A 20,497-nucleotide genomic window follows, 5' to 3' on the forward strand; every position below is an offset into this window, starting at 1 on the left:
ATGTGTGTACCACATGTGAATAACATGGGAATCACATGTGAGTTTACCACCAAACGTTCCAAAATCACATGTATACATGTGCTTTCACATGTGACTCACATCTTTCACACATCATTCACATGTAAAAAGTTGTGTGAACCACATGTGTGGTTTTCATGTGAGTCGCATGATTTTTTTGTAAGGGGAGTTTCAGAAGGAAAAAAACTGACCCTTTCCCTGTCGACCTTCATAATAAAAATGACATCAAAAATCTGATTTCTTTATTGCATTTCTTTAATTTTATCAATGCACCAAAACATAAAACATTAATATTGTAACTGAAGGTAAACTTAAAGCACCATCATACAACAGACTCACATGGTGCGTCATTCCGTCCAGGACGCACAACAGGGAAAATAAATATTTAATCATGAATACTAATTATGTATACACTTAGTCGTTTTGATAATGGGCTAATTTAGCTAATATGAACATTTAAAGCCTGTTTTGCCTTCATTATAAGCCTTATTTAAGGCTTTTATTTTTTTCGGCTCCAAACAGATTTGTTTTTTGTTTTTTTGGTCCAAAATGGCTCTTTCAACATGTTGGGTTATTGAGCCTCGGCAGCAACCATCAGGCAATGTGACCACCATGCAATGTGACCACCAGGCAATGTGACCACCAGGCAATGTGACCACCATGCAATGTGACCATCAGGCAATGTGACCACCAGGCAATGTGACCACCAGGCAATGTGACCATCAGGCAATGTGACCACCAGGCAATGTGACCACCATGCAATGTGACCACCATGCAATGTGACCACCAGGCAATGTGACCACCATGCAGCCTTTTATTGTCCATGGCTGCTCCAATTAACCAACCCACAAAGAAACAAGGTAAAACAAAATACATACACAAACAAACTTGACAAAAACAACCAAATCTTCAGAATAATAAATGTTAGCAAATACTATTATTTTTTAAGCAGACATTTCATTTCTAAAAAGACATTTCTATACATATAAATCCAACATTAAACTTCTAAAGTGCGTAGTTCTATTGCCCCCCCCCCCACCCCCATCAGAGGTAAGCCACATCTACACAAACCCCCAAACATCTTAGTGCATCTCAACAGTCTCAATACTAATATCCATTTGTTTGTTTAATTTTGACAGGACACCATCAGTTCCAGCTGAGATGCCACTGCATAAAAACACACAATCAATAAAATACTTCAATCTGTTTGTATTTGTTTCTTTTATCATTCAACACACATTTTAAGTGTTTCCAGCTAAGTAATGAAGACCTTCATTACAATAGAAGACAGACTTTAAAGATAAAAAAAAGACAATTTCTCTCTTAGTTTTACAGAAGATATTAGCAGGTCTGGTTAAATGGCATAACGTATATTCTTAAAGGTTTTGGATCAGATATAATTTCTGAAATTAGAACTTTTCTTCTAAAATATTCTGTGTCGCATCTAGCCCACCAATCCTTTTATACAGACTAAATTTAGATGTGAACCTGCTGGATGCTCATTCTGTCATGAAGAGGAATTAGATGATCTTTTCTTCCAGTGTCACTGAAGACTTGGAGCCATATGTGGGGTTTGCTCCAGGCTCAGGGAATCCAACTGAGTCTAACAATAAATACATTTAGTGTTTAATTTCAATGCTCCAAATTTTTTATTAATAATGTAGTTTTACTGGGAAAGTTTTTTTAATACTTTTTTTTAAAAGTTCATCCAAATGTATATAACTGGGAAAAAAATCCTAAAATGTTTTTGTAAATCTCTATGTTTGGATAAAAGTAAATCTGCTGAACAACTTCACTTATTCTTTGATTAACAACTTTGTTTAGATAGAAACTTGTTGTATGAATTTCAAACTGTAAGACCCAAATATTACTTTGTATTAATATTGCTGCCGAAACTGTTTTCCAAATAAAAGAAGGGGAACTACGCGGAACTAATGTCAGGACGCTGGTTTCCTTCAGGAGCGGCGGAAGTGGCGGCCACCGGAAGCAGAGAGTCGTTTCCTCCATAACGCCGCTGCTGCTCTAGGGTCCTGGCGGCCTGAGAAGATGCCTAAGGTGGTCTCCAGGAGCGTGGTGTGCTCCGACACCCGGGACCGGGAGGAGTACGACGACGGCGAGAAGCCGCTCCACGTCTACTACTGCCTCTGCGGCCAGATGGTTCTGGTTCTGGACTGCCAGCTGGAGAAGCTGCCCATGCGGCCCCGGGACCGGGCCAGGGTCATCGACGCCGCCAAACACGCACACAAGTTCTGCAACGTGGAGGAAGAGGAGCAGGCCTTCATCAAGAGGGCGGAGGGCATCGAGCGGCAGCACCGCAAGAAGTGCGGGAAGTGCGGGCTGCTGCTGTTCTACCAGCACCAGGACAAGAACAGCCCGGCCACCTTCATCGTGGACGGAGCCGTGGTGAAGTTCGGCCAGGGCTTCGGCAACACCAGCGTGTACAGCCAGAAGCCGCCGGAGGCCCCCAAGAAGGTCCGGGTGATGATGACCAAGCGGACCAAAGACATGGGCAAGTTCAGCTCCGTCACCGTGTCCACCATCGACGAGGAGGAGGAGGAGATCGAGGCCCGGGAGGTGGCCGACTCCTACGCCCAGAACGCCAAAGTGATCGAGAAGCAGCTGGAGAGGAAGGGCATGAGCAAGAGGAGGCTGCAGGAGCTGGCCGAGCTGGAGGCCAAGAAGGCCAAGATGAAGGGCACGCTCATCGACAACCAGTTCAAGTAGGATTGAGGGGGAGAACTGGGAGGTTTCACTGTGGGTCTACTAAGCCTGGATGTGGTGATGATGGTGATGATGATGATGGTGATGATGGACTCTTGGAGCTCGCAGACCAGCCTCACACTGAAACCTGCTGCGATGCGTTTGATGAAAGGGGGGAAATGGGATTGTTATAGATTTCTGACTAACTGTTGCTTCACTAGTTTTTGTTTTCTACAATAAAGTTAATTTTAAAAACTTGCTGTTTTTCCTGAAGCAGATAGCGGTTCTGGTCGGGGACCTGAGTCCAGCAGAACCTAACAAAGCTGTACCTAATAAAGTGGTAGAATCGATTCTGTTGGTTTCAGAACTGATGCTGTTTATTTAGCATCAAAGTCATTTTAGGAAATGTTTCACAAGAAGAAAAATCTCATCAAAAGTCAGACTGTAGAGAAACGAGATGAGGCGAGGTCAAAGGTCGTTCCGCTCAACAGGAAGTTCTGCCTGCTTTCTTCAGATTTGGACCAACTGGAGACCATCAGGAGAAAAATGTGAGTGAAAACTGGAGCAGAGGAGATTAATGCAGCAATAGCCATCTGACCTTTGACCTTGGAAATAAAGAAGAGAGCGCTGGACGGTCCGATGAGCCTGAAGCCGTCACGGGACGCTAACCAGGCGGCGCTTCCTCAGGTGTTCAGTGTTCCAGAACCAGACCCGTTTTTATGGGCCTGAAAGATGAAGCATCTGCTCTGCAGAGCCTCATCGGGTCAGAACCTTCCAGAAACAGCTGCAGCTCAGGCAAACTGGATGGAGAATGTCAGTCTGTTAGATTTAGGGCTGTACTTTGACTAGGCCGTTCCAACCCATGCTGCGATCAAGACCATTCTATTATATCTCTGGCTGTGTGTTCAGGCTGGTTCTCCTACTGGAAGCTGAACTTTGACCCCGGCCTCAGCTGCCTGCAGGTTTTCCTGATTGGCTCCGACCGGCTTCTCGCCTCTGCTGGAGAAAAACAGAAGGACCAACAGAAAAAATACAAAGTTGATAAAAGTCTTGAAAAGAAAGTAGAAAATGTTCAACTTTATATGTGACCTTTCTGTGCAGCACACAGTACAAAACATAAAACGCTCTTTAATAAAGAAATGGTTGGAGAATGAACAGTAAAAAATGGTGACTTTTTATTAAAAATGCACATTAATATAAACAAGAGTTAAAAAGCATTTCCTCCATAACATTTTCAGCATGAACCTAAATGAACCATCTTTGATTATCAATATTATGACTTTATGGACAAAAAATGTAGAAATAAATTCATAGGAAACACTTTGACTTCATAATTTGTAAATCATGTTTATAAATTTTATCTGAAGAAAATCAGAACCAATTATTTTCTTACAAAAAATTAATAAAAAATTAGTTTTAAAGTTGTGTTTTAGGTTTGACCTTCTAGTGACTTTTTGCAATAGAAACCTAGCATAAATATTACTCCCTGTGTGTTTTGCGACTCCTTAAACTCAGACTACTCCTTTTTTATTACAATGTTATAAATGCTTTTGGAAGGTTTTCAAAACTGGATTTTGCATTGAAAATCTGTTCCACTTTTAAGTTCTGATGTGATAAAAGTTGGTCTTCTAATAAAGTGGAAGAATCAAACTACGGCAATAAAGAAATTATCATTCTGACGATTTTTTATTCATAAGTATAATTTTAAAAAACACTCATTTTCAACATGTTATAAATGAAATAATTTTATTTAAGGAAGCACTAAATTGTTGCAACACAAAATGCCAAATATTATCCCAGTTTATTGATGATTTACTTTAAAACGTGAAAGTTCTCTTGTAATAATTTCTACTCTTTTTACACGGTTTGATTTTTGTTTTGAAGCATTGATCTTTATCACGTGATCATGTTAAATTTTACTTTTTTGTATTTGAATCTTAAACCATTTTTGTAACTAATTGTTTTAATTATTGTTGTCAGGACACTCTTTTTATTTTTTTTATCCGAAGAGTTTTTGCGGCGCTAGCGGCTCGTATTTTTTCGACAGTAGGGAGACAGGAAGGAGGGCGAGGAGAGGCGGGAAGACATGCGGCAAAGGTCGTCGGGACCGGGAGTCGAACCCGCGACGTCCGCGTCGAGGACTAAGGCCTCCAAACGTGCTGTGGTGGCGCAGGGAGTTAGCACGCCCCTCAGGACGCTCTTTTAAAATAGATTTTTGATCTGAAGGGAACTACAGAAGATGTTCTGAAAGTATTGACTTAACTATACACTTTTAAAAATTCAAAAGCATAATACTGACAAATGTGATAACTGTGGAAAATATGAAACAAAGAACATATTATATTAGAATGTCATAAATATGAAAAAGAGAGAAGATACATGAGGAGAGAGTTTGAAATTTATATATATAGAAATATATAAAATATAAATTTATATATATATATATATAGTAGGCAGACAGGCAGATATATATATATATATACACACACAACGGATATTAGATATACGGGTGAAATTCTTGGTAAAAGTTGTTTTGTAAATATCTTTTGTATGTATTTCATAATTGCCTTGTGATGAGTGGTGTTTGGCGCCCCCTACTGGTTGCCTATAAATACGAGGGGAAATTCCACGCTGACTGTTTTGCGCTCTGCTGTAGAAAATCATCAAATCCGGTTCTGCGTGGGGTGTCAGCTTCACTCAGCTAGATTTCAGTCCGTTTTCTCATCAATATGCGAGAGTTTAGAGCGATGCGCGCTCCCGCGAAAGGGAAAGCAATTCTCGGCATAACATCTTTTAAACCAAGAAGAAGAAGAAGTTCTTCCGGTAGGGACTAGCTCTCGACCAATCACAATCAAGCTTCAGAAATACCGGGCGGAAGTTGGATTCCAGTTTCTTCTGAAGGAAACTATTTTCTAACTGAGGATCTTCAGCTGCCGGTGAAGCCCGGAGGAGACCTTTGCTGCCCCCGCTTCTCTGTCCAGGTAAGAAGCTGCTTCATCTTCAGCAGCAACCAGCAAAACAGTTAGCACCACCGTTAGCCTGCTAGCTGACTGTTAGCATGCTAACACTGCTAGCTCTGAATACTTCAAACACGTGATTTTTTAAATGACTAAAGTCAGCAAATAAAGTCTCAATTTGATATTTCTATGTTTTCTTTTGTGAATTGTGTTTTTAACTGACTTCTTAGTTTTTATTTTTAACGCCAAAAGCTGTCAGAACAGCTCCATGTGCGCAGAAGCAGTTGCTCAGCTTTCATGTTTACGTCTCAAAGTTCATTCATTTAACAATTTGCACAATAAATACTTAATGTTGTTGAAAATATGGCAGAAAGGATGAAATGAAGAAAGAATTGATACAAAAATCGGTATTAAGTCTGTTAGTGAGTGAAAGAGAAACAATAATGAGACTGCGTCTTGGTCAGACATGACAAATATTTAACTAGGAGGAAAAACATGATGTGAGAGATGTGGAAGGAAATACAACGTGGAACATATATTGTTGAATTGTGAAGTATATAAATCTGAATAGAATTAAGAGAGACAGATGAAGAACAGAGCAGAAAAACAAAAATTCATTCATCATGTTTTGTTTTTTCAGTTGCCAAGGCAGCATTTTTCTACAAGATATTTAATGCTGAAGCTCCTTGTAAATGGTTAGAAGGACATTATATTTTTTATCAATAAAAACAGAAAATACACGGCATATTTTATTTTTCAAAGCAAATATTATAGTGAAATTGATACATCCTAAAACCTTTATCTCTCTATATATATTTTGACATCTAGCAAAGATAAATAATTTAATTTATTCTAACTGAGCTGAAATGAAATAAAGCGATGTGGTTTCATGCAGTAGATGCTTATTTAGAGATGAAATGTTCATCGTGAGACATGTGGGCTGCCTAAGGAGAGAATACAGAAATGGACATGATTTCTGCTTCTGTCAGGACTGAAAGGATGTTGGAAGCGTTTCATTTTCCCGGCCTGAACCACGTCGGCGTTTATCCTCCATAAATCCGACCTGTGTTTGTGGTTCTGAAGGTCTTCCTGCTCTGTGGAGCCATGGACGCAGAAGGCTTTGGGGAGCTGCTGCAGCAGGCCGAGCAGCTGGCTGCAGAAACCGAAGCTGTGTCTGAGCTGCCGCACGTTGAAAGGAACCTCCAGGAGATCCAGCAGGCTGGAGAGCGGCTCCGGACCAGAACCCTGACACGGACCTCCCAGGATGCAGCTGACGTTAAAGCGTATGTTATTCATCGCTCCCGGTCAGACCTGGACAGACCCATTTGGCTGTTGGTGGTACTGGAATGCTGTGGTGGGCTGGTCTGCCCTCTAGTGGCCGTCAGCAGCCTCTGCGTCTCACGGTGTGTGTGTGTTCCTCTTTAGCTCTATCCTGCTTGGGTCCAGAGGCCTGGACATCTTCCACATCTCCCAGAGACTGGAGAGTCTGAGTGCTGCCACCACCTTCGAGCCGCTGGAGCCGGTCAAAGACACCGACATTCAGGTAGAGTCCCAGAGCACCGGGCCGGGTCCAGAGCGCCGGGCCGGGTCCAACTTGCTAATTTCAGAATCCCAGACCTACGCTAGTTCTCTGTAGGGGACGCAGTAACACTCCCTTTAAATGTCAACTGGACTGCCAGTATGAAACAGAGAGACATGTTTTCATGTTTTCAAGCATTTTCCATTTTAATAATCAGATGGTGGATTTGGCCAGTAAAGGTTGAACTTTGACCTTTCCTCTCTGCAGCCTGATGTTTCTTTCAGCTGATTTCTGCTGGCCTGGAGGCTTTTACAGCCGGCTGACAGGAAGAGCACTCAGCTTCCGTCTGCAGATTGCTGTTAGTTCTGAGGTTGTTGCTGAACTTTGGTAACTTTAGTTGGAGATCTCTCTGCTGTATCTTCCTCCTCCCGCTGCTACCCCATCCTCCCCCATTAGTCCACCCCACCGGGGGCAAGTAATGGGGGAGGAAATAATGAAACCCCTTCATTAAATCAACATGACCCTTAAGAGCATAATTAGCCTAATTTCAAGACAGGACGTCGGACGCCATCGACTGAGGGTAAAAATCTGTTTCTGTAATTGCGTTGGGGGGGTAATGGCAGGAAGAATGCAGGCTTATGAGGTGAAGGAAGTGAGAGAGTAACAGCTGATGGAGGGTTAATATGTGACAGAGTGAATGGTTTCTCCTGAACCCCCGTCTCAAATCTTACGTGGTTCAGTCCGTTCACCATAAATCCTCCTGCTGCCGCTCCGCCGTCCTCCGTCTCTTCCCGTCTCTTCGGACCCTCTGGACGCCTCAGCATGCGTGAGTCTTCCTCACACTGATGAAGAGTTTCCTCTGTGCTGGGAGGAGGGAGGTCTGGTTCTGGTGAGGGGTGTCTGGATCAGCTCAGTAGTTTTTCTGTAGTTACTTCGTCTCTGATGATGACTTGCAGACTGAGCTCTGCTCCATGACTTCCTGTTAGAGTCCGGCCGGTTCTGGTTCTGAGGCCTGGCCCGATTTTGTAACTCTGGTTCGATGAAACATGATGTTTATTTCCTACTATTAATGTTATTATTATTATCATGGAGCATAAATCAGCCTCAGCCCTTGGGTTGAGTTGGGAAGTATTACTGGGTCTGTTGTGGGTACCGGTCGGGTTCTGACGGGTTCGGACCGTACTGATCTGGTCGGCTGCTGCCTTCATCTAGAAAAGATGCCGCTCTATTTGCTTTGCTTCTATTATTCATTCTATTTTATTGGCTTCAGATATATAATCTGCGGTTCGTCCAGTCTATTTGATTTATCTCTGTTTTTCTGTTCTAGCTCTATTCTAGAAGTCCTCTCCATTTCCTCCCGTTTCTGTTCTAGTTTTTATCCATCTCGTTTCTCAGCCCTTCTGTTTCTCCTCAGGGCTTCCTGAAGAACGAGAGGGACAACGCTCTGCTGGCCGCCATCGAGGAGTCCCGCCGCAGGGTCAGTACACTGCCAGAACCGGGCCAGAGAGGGGATTAGTGGAGGAGAAGTTGCTGGTTTCTCTCGTTGCTGATTTTGATGCTGACCTTTGAACTCGTTCTAGCTGGTTAATGAAGGTGAACTGAAGGTCAAGGGTTTCCAAAGTGAGGCCAATTGTCGAGACTTTTAATGATTTATAACAAATTAAAATCTTCCAGTAGAAAACGTCGACTATAGCACAAAGTATTCAATATCCAGCTTATTGTTATTGCTTTCTGTTCGATTCTGGTCCACCATCCGGCGTCTCAGGAGGGGGAAGCAGTGCAGCATCAACACTGTTTATATTGGGGATGGAGTGCTGCTGACCTCTACTCGGGACGTTGTGGGCCGGTGGGCAGAGTACTTCAAAGATCTTCTCAATCCCACCAACATGCCTCCCATTGAGGAAGCTGAGCCTGGGGACTCTGGGTTGGGCTCTCCGATCTCTGGGGACGAGGTCGCCGAGGTGGTTGAGAAGCTCCTCGGTGGCAAGGCTCCAGGGGTGGATGAGATCCGCCCGGAGTTCCTTAAGGCTCTGGATGTTGTAGGGTTGTGTTGGCTGACGCGACTCTGCAATATCGCATGGACATCGGGGGCAGTTCCCCTGGATTGGCAGACTGGGGTGGTGGGTTCTCCGGGAGTATGGGGAACCGGGCCCTTTGATACGGGCTGTCAGGTCCCTGTATGACCGGTGTCAGAGTCTGGTCCGCATTGCCGGCAGTAAGTCGGGCTCGTTTCCGGTGAGAGTTGGACTCCGCCAGGGCTGCCCTTTGTCACCGATTCTGTTTATCACTTTCATGGACAGAATTTCTAGGCACAGCCAAGGTGTTGAGGGGATCCGATTTGGTGGCCTTAGGATCTCATCTCTGCTTTTTGCGGATGATGTGGTCCTTCTGGCTTCAACAGGTCGTGATCTGCAGCTCTCGCTGGAGCGGTTCGCAGCCGAGTGTGAAGCGGCCGGGATGGAGATCAGTGCCTCCAAATCCGAGGCCATGGTCTTGAGCCGGAAAAGGGTAGAGTGCCTTCTCCGGGTCAGGGGGGGTGTCCTGCCCCAAGTGGAGGAGTTCAAGTATCTCAGGATCTTGTTCACGAATGAGGGAAGAAGGAAGCGGGAGATCGACAGGCGGATTGGCGCAGCTTCTGCCGTGAAGCGGGCGCTGTACCGGTCCGTCGTGGTGAAGAGAGAGCTGAGCCAAAAAGCGAAGCTCTCGATTTACCGGTTGATCTAGAATGAGATCGCGGATACAAGCGACCGAAATGGGTTTTCTCTGCAGGGTGTCTGGGCTCTCCCTTAGAGAGAGAAGCTCAGCCATCCGGGAGGGACTGAGAGTAGAGCCGCTGCTCCTTCACATCGAGAGGAGCATCTGGTCAGGATGCCTCCTGAACGCCTCCGTGGTGAGGAGTTCAGGTCCCACCAGGAGGAGGGGAAAACCCAGGACACACTGGAAGGACGATGTTTCTCGGCTGGCCTGGGAACGCCTTGGGATTCCCCCGGAGGAGCTGGAACAAGAGGCTGGAGAGGGAAGTCTGGGCCTCCCTTCTGAAGCTGCTACCCCCGCGACCCGACCGCGGATAAAGGGAAGAAGATGGATGGATGGATGGATGTTATTGCTTTTAATGAATTTATTAAACTTGGCTATATACTTTTCAGTAAAAGTTACTTAAATTTTGGTTTTATTGCTCAGAATGAACAAAAATTAATGGTATAATCTGCAGTGGAGATGTTTAAAAATATGCAAAGTGAGTAATGAGACAAACCTGCAAAACCCTCTCTACGTTTTGTAGAGGCTTTGAGGGACGAAAAACAAATCGGAGCATTTAGTTTTTCCTTGTCCCACTTGTTATTCTGGCCTGAGAGTCCTGTTGACTGAGGGACAGTTAGGACATGCTGCTGAAGGTGCTAACAGGAAGGTGCTAACACAAAGTAGCAGGTGATTAGCCTGTGTCCCGCTGTAGGCGCTAACAGGAAGTAGCAGGTGATTAGCCCGTGTCCCGCTGTAGGCGCTAACAGGAAGTAGCAGGTGATTAGCCCGTGTCCCGCTGTAGGCGCTAACAGGAAGTAGCAGGTGATTAGCCTGTATTTGGGTTTAATCTGACTGCAGGTTAGAGGAGAGGTGGCGATGTGCTCCAAATTTCTGTCTCCCTCAGCAGGAGACTCAATTCTCCTGTCCCCATGGTCTCTGCGTCTCGGTGTCTCTGTGGACGGTTAAAGTAGAGCAGCCGGTCCTGGTGTAGACGCTGAAGCCTGAACGATGCAAAGGGTTTCCACATTCAGTAGTGGTGCTGGGGGCCTCCTGGTGAAACCTGGAGCTGTCATGAAGGTTAACCTGTCCATAATAACGTGACATCTCTACCTCCGTCTGTCCCCAGACCTTCCTGTTGGCTGAGGAGTACCACCGGGAGTCCATGCTGGTCCAGTGGGAGCAGGTGAAGCAGAGGGTGCTGCACACGCTGCTGGGGGCCGGAGAAGACGCGCTGGACTTCAGCCAGGATGTGGAGGTACGGCATGCAGACGCTGCAGCTTCGGTTAACTGAGCGCCGCACGTTTATCATCACCATCGCAGTCCATCAGTATCTGGATGGATGACTGTTTCCCTGAACTCTGTGTTACCGATCAGAAATCGAATCATCATCATAACTTCCCCCAAATTATCACGTTTTCCTGAGACTCCCTCCAGAAGTCGATGATCACTTGTGTGATCTTTCCTCCACACTGTTAGCCGTCGCTCTTCCTCCATGCAGCTCGTGTTTTGCCATCCAGACTGGTTCCGCTACTTCCATCCTTCCGCCACGAAGGAAAACAGTCAGAGTTATTAGATGGAGTATTTTTGTAACATAATCTGATGGAGCATGCAGCATCTGGAAACAGCAGGAAGTCAGACAATCTGATCAGAAATGACATGCAGGCAGTTCACTGGAGCGAACTGGAGCTCCAGAGGGCTGGTTCGGGTTAGACATCTGGGTCGGTTCTCCGTGACGTTGCATGTGACTCCTGCTCTTCTGTTGCAGCCCAGCTTTGTGAGCGAGGCGGCGGCTCCGGGCCGCAGCGCCCTGAACAGCGTGGAGGTCGCTTACGGACGCCAGGTGAGTCCATCAGAACCAAACGGAACTTTTGGGTTTCTGCTCCAGAACTTTCTGCTCAGTGTTAATAGAGGTTCTGTAGAAGTTTTGTTATAGTTTAGATCCACACAGCTTGGTGCTAGCAGATGTTCATCATCATCATCATCCTCAGAGCCGCCAGGAGCTCAGAAATGGTGGAGGCTTTTATTTTGAAGGTGGCTATGGCTGGAGTCCTGAGAAACACATGGCTCCAAAATTAGCATAAAAAATAAAATGTACCCGTTCATTTATTAATCAAAATGGCCTGTTTTTGCACATGCTTTAAAATTTTGTTTTTTAAAGTTTGAACTTTTAGAAAATCGAGATTTATTTTCTGCTAGTTCTCGTTGAGTTTATCAGCCGCCCAGCGCTCTGCGTACCTGGAGCCACTTCTGTTTTACCAAAACCAATTCATAATGTTACCAAAATAACGTCGTCATATCACCGCAATAAATTCATAATGGTAATGGAATAAATGTGTAATTTTATGAGGACTCCAACACAAACAATCAGAAATTAAAATGAGGGATGTTGGACATCTTGTGAAGTTATATTTGATCAGTTTTCCAGCCAATTTGTAAGAACCAGATGGACCGAACTGCTCAGGTCTTAGTAAGTAGATTGAAGCTTTGCTCTCATTAAAACGACTTTCATCTCATGACTTAAAGATGTTGTTCTGGTAAAAGTGCGTCTGTATTCTCCTCTGGTTCCTGTTGAGCAGGAATGAAATCAGCCTCTGGAGGAAACAGCCCAAACTAACGAGCTAATAGTTGGTGGCGTTGCCATGGCAGCCGTGTTAAAGCAGCTGGCCCGCCTTTGACTGAAACCGGGTCGCACGAAGCCGGGAGCGGGCCGATTGATCGAACCTATTGATCGATCGGGCAGCGGGCGCTTCCTGTCCCGATCCGCTGGGTGACGCAGGACTTCATCAGAAGATGTGTCGCCACATCGCATGCGGCGTCGTCTGCCTCATCTTCATCGTCCTGTTTGAAGACCTCTTCAACATTTTGATTCTCCTGCTGCTGTTTCTCACCGTCAATCATTTCAGCCGGCCGTAACATTTCGCTTTCAGATCTACGTTTTCAATGAGAAGATCGTCAGCGGACACATCCAGCCCAGCCTGGGGGATCTGTGCGCTGCCGCCGCCGCCGCCATGGACGACAAGGTAGGGCCACCTCCTCCTCTTCCTGTTCACTCTCCCTAACCTTTGACCTTTAGTTCATGCAAGCTTTCTATATTTAAACCATAAATGTTTCAGTTGGTTTATTATTGGGCCAAAACAATCAGGACAGCAGTTATTGATATAAAATGTTTTTTGGCTACGTGATAAATCCGGAGCTCAGACTGAAACTGAAGCGCCAATAACCCGGATAACTTTACAATCCATACAGCGACAGAGATCCTACACAGAGTTTCCCCCAGAGGACCTGCTCAGCCCGGCGGTCGGGGCGCCGAGGGGTCCGCCATGTTTTAGTATTAAAAGATGTTAAGTAGACAGGAAATGTAAAAATATTACTGGGTAATTATATGTTATGGGAAAACATTGTCAGTGAAACTATTTAAACCCACAACTAGTCTTAAAAAAATACAAATAAGATAAATATAAATTATTTGCACTTCTGTTTAATCCAAGTTAAGTCAGCGGCTCTTTAGCAGCTCTAACATTTCTGTCTGTTGAGTTTTTAACAAGAGACACAGAAACTGTTTTGGTTGCTCCAGTTTATGGGACGAGTTTCTCAGATCTCTGCGCGGCTGGACGCATTAACTCTGTCTGACTAAGTGGACAAAGCATTTGGTATGATTTGATGCATCGCGTAAATGGAAAAATAAAACTAAAAATAATATAAAACCAGCGTGAAGCGTGACTACGAGGCGAAAACTCCTCACCGGCTGAACCTGCATGATGAGGTTAGCGCTGGTTAGTTAACCGCTAACCAACCGGGACACAGACATGAACTTTACAGGGCAGACAGCGCCACACGCTGAGATGGAAAAGCTGTGCAAATTTCTTTGTCTACAATTATAAATCATTCTCACCTCTCGCTCAACGCTCCTCTGAAAGCCACTACAAGTTAATCCTAAGGTTCACGTAGAGCTGCACAACCAGAGCTAACACGGTGGGTTTACACTCCTAACTTGATCAAAAACTCTGGAAAGAATCATAATTCCTCACAGGGGGTTGATGTAAATATCCATACAGGTCAGCCTGAGTCCAGTTAGAGTGAAAGGAGGAGCGCGATCCGCGCTGAGGTAAACTTTAGAGATGAAGCAGCAGCAGCGCGGGAGGCGCCAGCGGAGTGAATGGTCCTGCTTTAAATGCATAAACTATAAAACTATGTTCTATAAACTTACCTTTTAGGAATTAATCCGCTCCGCCACTGAAACATTCACAGCAACAGAGACGTTTGCAATACAGATTAAATTGAAAATGTAATTTTCCTAATAACAAAAACAAGCAACGATTGGCCTGGTGGGGGGCGAGTAAAGCATGGCGGGCTGCCAGGCTTATAATACGCTGGGGAAAACCTGCTAAAACAGCAGATGTTTGTCTCTGAGCAGTATTTGTGGCTGGTTCCTGCAGAACGTGTCGGACCTCTGGCTGATGGTCAAGCAGATGGCCGACGTGCTGCTGGTTCCGGCCAGAGACGCGCTGAAAAGTCGCACCGCCGTGGAGATGCAGATGGCCTTCGTACGGCAGGCGCTCGGCTTCCTGGAGAACCGGTACCGACCCGGAAACACTTACGCCTCCGGTTCTGATCTTTGGTCTCAGCTGAGCACTTCTCCTGGTCTGCAGGTACAAGAGCTTCACCATGGGAACCGTGTTCGGCAACCTGCATCAGGCACAGCTGGGCGGCGTGCCCGGCACCTACCAGCTGGTCCGAAGCTTCCTCAACATCAAGCTGCCAGGGCCGCTGCCGGGCATGCAGGTACACACACACACACACACACACACACACACCCACCCACACACACACACACACAGGGGGGGGGAGCGACGCCACAGTTCACCCCAGAAAACATTCTGCCAGCAGGAAGTGGTAAAGAAACCAGTGACAGTGCGTTCAGCTGATGGCTCTGTGTCACTTCCTGCAGGACGGCGAGGTGGAGGGCCAGCCGGTCTGGGCCGTCATCTACTACTGCCTGCGTTGCGGCGACCTGAACGCCGCCATGACGGTGGTGAGCCGGGCGCAGCATCAGCTGGGAGACTTCAAGTCCTGGTTCCAGGAGTACATGAGCAGCCCAGACAAACGGTAGGACCCGGTCCAGGAGGTCGCTTTGGACCCGGACATGAAGCTGACCTTTCACCTCTCCCGCTCTCAGCCTGTCTCCAGCGTCGGAGAACAAGCTCCGCCTCCACTACCGCAGAGCTCTGAGGAACAGCGCCGACCCTTACAAGCGGGCAGTCTACTGCCTGATCGGCAAGTGCGACGTCAACGACAGCCATGGGGAGGTGGCGGACAAGACGGACGACTACCTGTGGCTGAAGGTGGCGCTGTGGTCCCAAGGGGGAGGAGCGGTGGAGTGGCTCTTCTTCTCTAACGCCTCTGTGCTTCTCCTGCAGCTGAACCAGGTCTGCTTCGACGATGACAGCAGCAGCTCTCCTCAGGACCGGCTGACGCTGCCGCAGTTGCAGAAGCAGCTGCTGGAAGACTATGGTACACACCTTCATCCCTCGCTAACGCTAACGCAGCTCTATTCTCTACGGTGAATCAGTTTACAGTGAATCCGTAGGAAAAGACCAGAGGAGCTGCTCTGAGGTCACCTGGAGGAAGACTGTTCTTCTTTCTTCATCATCTTCCTGACTCTAATCTTCACAATCATCATAAAGATGGCCGCTGTAACAGTTCAGCTGTTTGTCTGCTGCTGGAAACTTTTACATAAAATCCGACTAGAAGCCCAGGAACTTCTTCACTCCTCTCCCATCCTGTCGGCTCTCTGCTGCTTCATCACTTCTGATTGGCTGCCTCCTCATCCTCTCCTGCACACCTTCACCCTTCAGGCGTTCTGTCCTGTAAAGCTCTCCTTTTGCTCTCCACGTGTTCTTTGTCATCTGTTGTTAGCCTTCTCTCTCTCCCTGTCTCTCTCTCTCTCTCCCTCCTTCGTCCTCCTGCCATGCGATGCTGCGTTTAGAGCTGAAATGCTGCGAGTGAGCTATAAAGCGTCGAAGCGCTGCGCCCTGCTCGGCTCCTCAGACTCTCAGCCAACAAGAGGATTCAAATATTTCTAATTAAAACGTCAAGCCGATGAGCCTTAGCTCAGCGTTTCTAGTTTCTTCTGAAGGAGTTGATGAGGCGTTCAGGGCCCGCAGGAAACTACAGCCATCAATATTTATGAAGTCATGTTCTGGTGACCTCTGACACCTCAGACAGGATTTTCTGCTTTCCACATGGAGGACTCCTTTTTTCCTCTCAGGCACGTCCCAGAATGACCTCTGACCTTTGTCTCTGGACTTGCGACAGAGTCTCATCTTGCAGACCACAGTCTTGGACCTTTGGGTTCTGACTCCATATTTACTGTTGATGATCTTTTAGAATGATGATTCTCTCTTTAATTCAGTATGTAATTATTGCATTTAGCATAAATCTAGCCTGGTCGTTCTTGATTCTCATCTGCCTTTGGTGCTCAGTCAGGGATTTCTCCCATTGACCTGGATTACTCCAGTAGATTTTCAATCAGGCCAATCTGCAAACAGAAGAAGTTGTGAATGATGAAGTTGATTTCTGATTTCTTTGGCAGCAGAGGAAGTGAACGTGTTTTCCTTCCAGATATGGAACAGTTAAAGTCAGAATGTTTCAGACATTTTATTGCTGGCAAAGATGTTCAGTTCAGCTCTTCTCTCTTTGCAGTGGGGGACTGCTCTTTACCCGTTAGCTTTGTAATGTAGCTTCCTTCATGGTGGAGCCGTAGAAGCCGAGGGTCCAGCCTGTTTGGATGAAGAGTTTTTACCTCAGACCTCCTGATTTCAGTGGCCAGGAGTTTTCTGTGTTTTCAGTTTCATGGCTTCTTTGGTTTCTGGTCACAAACTTTTCCATTTTCTGTTTGCAGCTTGATGAATTTGAGAACATGGCAAACATCATTTCTTAACTTATTTAATGATTGAAAAACAGATTTTATTATAAATGATATGAAGTTTTAATTCCATCCGTCTGTCGTTGGGATGTTGTTGCTCTGACCTCAGGAGGAAACGTTTCCTCTGAGCAGCCTGAAGCTTGTAGAGGTTGTCGGCTCAGCTCCAGCTCTCTGGTTTAAGATGAAGTTTATTTTTATCCTGGATGTTCTTATCCCTACGCTGACGTCTCCGCCTCCCCGTCTTCTCGTCCAATAGGAGAGTCCCATTTCTCGGCCAGCCAGCAGCCCTTCCTGTACTTCCAGGTGTTGTTCCTGACGGCTCAGTTCGAGGCGGCCGTGGCCTTCCTGTTTCGGGTGGAGCGGCTGCGCAGCCACGCCGTGCACGTTGCCCTGGTGTTGTACGAGTTGCGGCTGCTGCTGAAGTCGTCGGGTCAGAGCGCCCAGCTGCGTGAGTGGTTTTCCTGCTACTGCAGCGATCCGCGCTGCAGGGAACGTGGTCACAGCATCTACGTGTCCCTGCAGTGAGCCAGGAGCCTGGAGACCCGCCCATGGTCCGCCGCCTCAACTTCATCCGCCTGCTGATGCTCTACACGCGCAAGTTTGAGTCCACCGACCCGCGGGAGGCCCTGCAGTACTTCTACTTCCTGCGGTACGTCCTCCATCTGGCCTCTGCTGCTGGGCGAGTCTCTGTCTCTAACTGCCGCTGCCTGTCTGTCTGTCTGTCCTGCAGCAACGAGAAGGACAGCCAGGGGGAAAACATGTTCATGCGCTGCGTCAGCGAGCTGGTCATCGAGAGTCGAGAGGTGAGCGACTCGGATCAGGAAGCTCCGGGAATTTTCCCGTCCTGAGGTTTGCTTCAGGATCTGCTACTGACAACACAGAACCGAAGCAGTTTTTATTTGACAAAATCACTCAAACTCATCAGCAGGACTAGACCATATGGCTGAAAAAAGAATCACAATATCATCGTTTGATATCAATTGATATTGACCATTGATTAGTTTTGTTTTGAATATCTGAATTTCTGCCAAACTGCTGGTCTGGTCTTTCAGTTTATCCAGTTTTCATTCCTGCTGAGTTTTATTTTTAAGCAGTTTTGAAGCACGATGGTGAAACCTGAAGCTGCTGCTGTGCAGGTAGCTTAACAGGTTGTTGCTAGGCAACCACAGGGCCAGTGAGTTAGCTGCTACCAGCTAGCTTAGCTTGCTGTGCGGCTGAGCAGCTAAAGCCTTTCCTCTGCCTACATCTCCCAGAATGCTGTGTGGTTCTGGATCAGAGTTCAGTAGAATGATTGAACATTCGATCAGGTATTATCTGTCAATATTGATCACATGTCCATCTTGAAATATATTATCGATTTATTGTCCAGCTTTATTTTTGAGTACATTTTGAAAATGTTCCTGTGGGTGATGTTGCTAACCCGACCCCTAGAGGAGGATGGAGGCATTACCAATCGATCCCAGAACAGGCGGACCAGCCGATTGCTGACAGACACAAAAACTGACACAAACATTAATACATGAAAAATAACTTGTATAAACTAAGATGAATCAACATATAACAGCTGCATAAAGTCTTTTAGTTCCGTGCTGGGGGTAATAATAATAATAATAATAATATCAGTATCTGCAGAAACAGCTATTTTTAGACGCTGTTGTTGTTTTTCTGTTGAGGCAGCTGCTGCTGAATGGATCTCATAAAGTAACTTGCAATCTAACATTGTTACTTTACTGATTACTTGATATTACAAGTAACTTTTTTAAGGAGTAAATCAGGCAGCGATCACTGCTCCTCATATGTGACTGAAATGTTTCTGTGTGGTTCTGGTCTTTGTGTTTCTACCTGCAGTTCGACATGCTGCTAGGAAAGCTGGAGAAAGATGGCAGCAGGAAGGTAAGATGTCCTCCTCTTCCTCACCGTCAGGCTGCTGAAGCTTTGCCGCTTCCTGACGATGTTGAGACGGTTCCGACCCGTTTAGCCTGAGCTGCAGGTTCTGACTGCGTGCTCTCCTCTTCAGCCCGGGATCATCGATAAGTTTGCAGGCGACACCAGAACCATCATCAGCAAAGTGGCTCTGGAGGCCGAGAACAAGGGTCTGTTTGAGGAGGCGGTGAGGCTGTACGAGCTGGCCAAGGTGAGCAGAACCTCAGAACAGCAGAACCTGTTTGTATCGGGTCCATCTGGACCTGCTGACGTGGTTCTGCTGACTGTACGCCTTGCAGAACCCAGATAAGGTTCTGGAACTGATGAACAGGTTGCTGAGTCCGGTCATCGCTCAGGTCAGCGCTCCCCAGTCCAACAAGGAGAGGCTGAAGAACACGGCCGTGGTGATCGCCGAGAGGTAACCATGGCAACACTCGCATCATGATGCCGACACCTGATCCGAAACCGACGCTAACGTCCAAGGCGTCGGTTTGACTCTTGACCCCGGTTCTGCTCCCTGTGCAGGTATCGCTCTCAGGGCACAGCTGCTGAGAAGTCCATCAGCAGCACCTTCTACCTGCTGCTGGACCTCATGACCTTCTTCGACGAATACCACGCGGGTCACGTGGACCGAGCCTACGACGTGAGTGAAATGACCTCTGACCCCAGAGGCTGCTGCCAGTGTTGACGGTCCATCTGTCTGCCTGCAGGTAATGGAGCGTCTGAAGCTGCTTCCTCTTAGCCAGGACAGCGTGGAAGAACGAGTGGCGGCCTTCAGGAACTTCAGCGATGAGGTGGGAGGGGCTTATTTCTGACTCCGCCCACTGATTAATCCCGGGTAGAGGTTGAGTTCCTGCGCAGCAGAGGCAGGCCAACAGGGGGCGACAGACAATCTGTCTCAGAATCATGGCGGATGACTTCGATGTTCTGACCCGGTGGTTGGTCGGTTCTACAGATTTAAATGATTTCATAGTTTAATCCTCCAGCTGGTGGGTTGACTTCAACCCCCTGAAACTAAACACTTCATGTTTCTAAAGTTCAAACACCAAATCTGCCGACTCGGTTCCATCTTGGCTGAACAGATTTTATTCTTCCAGTCCATCAGTAAACAGTTTGACCTTTGAACTGTCCCAGGTCAGTAAACAGTTTGACCTTTCTGACCTCAGGTGCGTCACAACCTGTCTGAAGTTCTGCTGGCCACCATGAACATCCTGTTCACCCAGTACAAACGCCTGAAGGGGGCGCCAGCGGGCACACCGGGCCGCTCACCCAGAACCGCGGAGGACCGAGGCACGGTGAGAGGAAATGCCGCCGACGCTTTCAGAATAAAAGCTTATTTGGTGCCAGCAAACATTAACAGCTGAAACTGATCCGATTGGTCGGTTGGTCAAACAGCAGCTGCGCCTTCAGGCCCGAGCTCTCATCACCTTCGCCGGGACGATTCCCTACAACATGGCCGGGGACACCAACGCCAGGCTGGTCCAGATGGAGCTGCTGATGAACTGACCCGGCAGAACCAGGACCAGAACCAGATACAGATACAGAACCAGACAGAACCAGAACCAGACAGGACCAGATACAGAACCTGAACCTCCCCACCTTCTGTTTTCTGATGTCTCATTTTTTCCACTTCCTGTCAGGTCTTTTTCTTTTTGTTTGTACCTTCAAAATAAAAGCTTTTCAGTAGTCCGTGTTTTGTTGGTCACTTTCCTCATG

General features: G+C 46.7%; 2 protein-coding genes across 3 annotated transcripts; both read left to right on the forward strand.

Moving 5' to 3' along the window:
* The first annotated feature begins 1,980 nt into the window (after positions 1 to 1,980).
* On the forward strand, positions 1,981 to 3,873 carry steep1 (STING1 ER exit protein 1). Its single transcript, XM_032546567.1, has one exon. It carries the CDS (start codon positions 2,065 to 2,067, stop codon positions 2,740 to 2,742), a length of 678 nt encoding a protein of 225 aa, XP_032402458.1. The 5' UTR covers positions 1,981 to 2,064; the 3' UTR covers positions 2,743 to 3,873.
* A 1,680-nt stretch (positions 3,874 to 5,553) lies between these two features.
* nup93 (nucleoporin 93) lies at positions 5,554 to 20,467 on the forward strand. Of its 2 annotated transcripts, none has more exons than XM_032546321.1 (22): positions 5,554 to 5,699; positions 6,759 to 6,958; positions 7,101 to 7,218; positions 8,609 to 8,671; positions 11,060 to 11,188; positions 11,699 to 11,773; positions 12,861 to 12,953; positions 14,370 to 14,509; positions 14,583 to 14,715; positions 14,882 to 15,039; positions 15,110 to 15,275; positions 15,351 to 15,444; positions 17,115 to 17,306; positions 17,381 to 17,507; positions 17,589 to 17,661; positions 18,707 to 18,751; positions 18,876 to 18,992; positions 19,081 to 19,199; positions 19,307 to 19,424; positions 19,492 to 19,575; positions 19,948 to 20,076; positions 20,177 to 20,467. In XM_032546321.1, exons 2-22 carry the CDS (start codon positions 6,780 to 6,782, stop codon positions 20,285 to 20,287), a joined length of 2,463 nt encoding a protein of 820 aa, XP_032402212.1. In that variant the 5' UTR covers positions 5,554 to 5,699; positions 6,759 to 6,779; the 3' UTR covers positions 20,288 to 20,467. The 2 variants fall into 2 exon arrangements, with proteins under 2 accessions (XP_032402212.1, XP_032402215.1); XM_032546324.1 differs by having other exon boundaries at positions 20,180 to 20,467.
* Positions 20,468 to 20,497: the final 30 nt, after the last annotated feature.

Source organism: Xiphophorus hellerii, chromosome 2 (assembly GCF_003331165.1).
Source record: "Xiphophorus hellerii strain 12219 chromosome 2, Xiphophorus_hellerii-4.1, whole genome shotgun sequence".
NCBI classification, from domain to species: domain Eukaryota; kingdom Metazoa; phylum Chordata; class Actinopteri; order Cyprinodontiformes; family Poeciliidae; genus Xiphophorus; species Xiphophorus hellerii.